At 45.6% G+C, this 2,088-nt stretch overlaps 1 protein-coding gene across 1 annotated transcript; it reads right to left on the bottom strand.

Moving 5' to 3' along the window:
* Positions 1-201: 201 nt before the first annotated feature.
* Positions 202-1,144, bottom strand: LOC105806977 (COP9 signalosome complex subunit 6-like). Its single transcript, XM_012640230.1, has one exon. It carries the CDS (start codon positions 1,054-1,056, stop codon positions 202-204), a length of 855 nt encoding a protein of 284 aa, XP_012495684.1. The 5' UTR covers positions 1,057-1,144.
* Between the last annotated feature and the right edge of the window lie 944 nt (positions 1,145-2,088).

The raw sequence follows: 2,088 nt of genomic DNA on the forward strand, positions 1-2,088 counted from the left end.
ATGTTCAAGCCAGCTATATCACCTAAAGTACATTTTTTTTAAGGGGTGCTGAGGGACTGCTTCCCTTTTATTAATGACAGTGGTTTCTCTAAAGGGAGTGTAGCACCCCTCCCCTCCGGGACAGTTGCCTGACCCCTGTGCATCATCCCTTCAAGTACCCTCTCAGAAGAAGAGCCCCCGCATTCGCCTGCTGATGCCTTGTCAATCGTAGAGGACATTGAACTTGTTCACGAACTGGTTCGTCGTGTTGCACGTTTTGGTGATGGTGCCGAGGTAGGCCATGAGCCCCACATCATTGCATTGATCATAAAAATCAGTCTTGAACTTGTCTGTGCTGAGCACTGGGAGGCAGTGACACAGAGCATAGGCCCCCCGCAGGATCTCATGGTTAAAGGGCACTTCTCCTGCTTCGGAGGCTTTGACGTACTCCAAGATGAGCTTGACACGGCTGTGCAGCATCTTGATGGCGCTGTGCTGTGCTATGAGCTGTTCAGCCACAGCAGAGTTCTCTCCACCGCCTGTTGCTGTCATTCGGGCCACGTGGTCTACACCAATGCTTTCGGCTTCTTCTGTGGCCAGAGTGTAGGTCAGATCAGCAAATAGCATTGTGGCCTCTCCATTGATTATATCAATGACGGACTCAAAAACGCTGACCGGAAGATCTGTGTGCTTGGTCATAGGGTTCAACTTAAGAACGAGGGGGCTCTCGATTATCTCACACACCTGCTTATGGACGTGGATGTCGGAGGGGTCAGGCGGCCCCCCTGTGGTATACCAGCCCAGAAACTCCAGCTCCTTGAATACCTGTTTAAACTGCTCCTCCTCGGTGTAATAATATTCCTTGTCAATGATAATCTTCTCTTCCACGGTGCGGGACAGCAGCTCAGAGGAGTTCATCACCTCGACATTTCGGCCCTGCGGCTTCCCGATCAGAGCCCCAATCACTTGCATAGGCCGCCCCTCTTGGGAGCGCATGCGGATCCAGTGGTCCGAGATGTTGAGAATGACAAGCGCATGAAGAGCGACTGACACACTGCCAGTCACTGCGAAGGCCATCACGCTGGGGACTGCTGCTGCATCCACCTCCAGCCCGCCGCTCCCTCCAGTCCCGCTCGCCGCCGGCTGCCGCTGCTGCCGCCATTTTCCCCGCGCCTCTAAAGTACATTTTTAAAGTAGCTAACTAACTATTCATAAACCTCTCTCCTCCCCCCAATTTTCTTCCTGTTCTGTTGAGTCCTACTCAGGGAGGTCTGTGACTAAAGTCTGTATTTCTCATTCAGTAGCTATAGCTAGGATGCTCCTCCAGAACTCCAAAATTAGATGACTTTGGCTCCAAGACTTTCTCACCAACTTTCTCTTTTCCAAAGTCAAAATCACATAAGAGTATCTTAGCAACACACTCACAGACTTTCAAAAACATAATCAGTCCCAAAACAAAAGTAACTATAACAACCATTAATCTACGTGATATTTCCCATTCCAAAGTTGAATTCCAATATATTTCTTAATTTCAAGGCCAAGTGTTGTCAAACAATTTCAACATCAATACATCCAAGGCTAGCGTCTATTTCCATCAGAAAGGTCACTTACTACAGCAGTGATTTTAGGATTCAAAGATGAGTGAGGGGTGAACAAAAAGAAAATCCTCCTTAGGATGTGAAACAACATGAAAGGGGTATATACTGTGAAAAAAAACTTACCCTAGTTGAAATTTATACTCTCCTTCTCCCTGAAAATCACCATTCTGAGCAGTAGATCAGAGAATTAATGATTAATTCAGGAATCAGGGAGTACACAGATCACTAAACAGAGATGAGAAAGCCTTCAAGGTCTAACTTCCACCTTGTGTCAGGCATTTTGTGCTAGTTCTTCAGAGGCTACCACAAGTAAATTTTGAAACACTTAGAATATATATTCCCAAAAGACATAAATTGTGAAACTAAGATTTTCATAACCTTGGATTAAAAACAAAAACTCTACTTGAGAAGATATTCTTCTTAGAGAATGGTGCCTATAATATTTCTCTCATGTAAAAAGAAACTGAAAATTTTTATTAATGGAAGTAGACTATCTGGTTCCCAGGTCTTT

The sequence above is a fragment of the Propithecus coquereli genome, unplaced genomic scaffold (assembly GCF_000956105.1).
Source record: "Propithecus coquereli isolate 6110/MARCELLA unplaced genomic scaffold, Pcoq_1.0 Scaffold15, whole genome shotgun sequence".
Lineage (NCBI taxonomy): Eukaryota > Metazoa > Chordata > Mammalia > Primates > Indriidae > Propithecus > Propithecus coquereli.

What these genes read in the sequence shown, in the direction of transcription:
- LOC105806977 (XM_012640230.1), bottom strand. Translation starts at nt 1,056, where the DNA reads ATGGCCTTCGCAGTGACTGGCAGTGTGTCAGTCGCTCTTCATGCGCTT.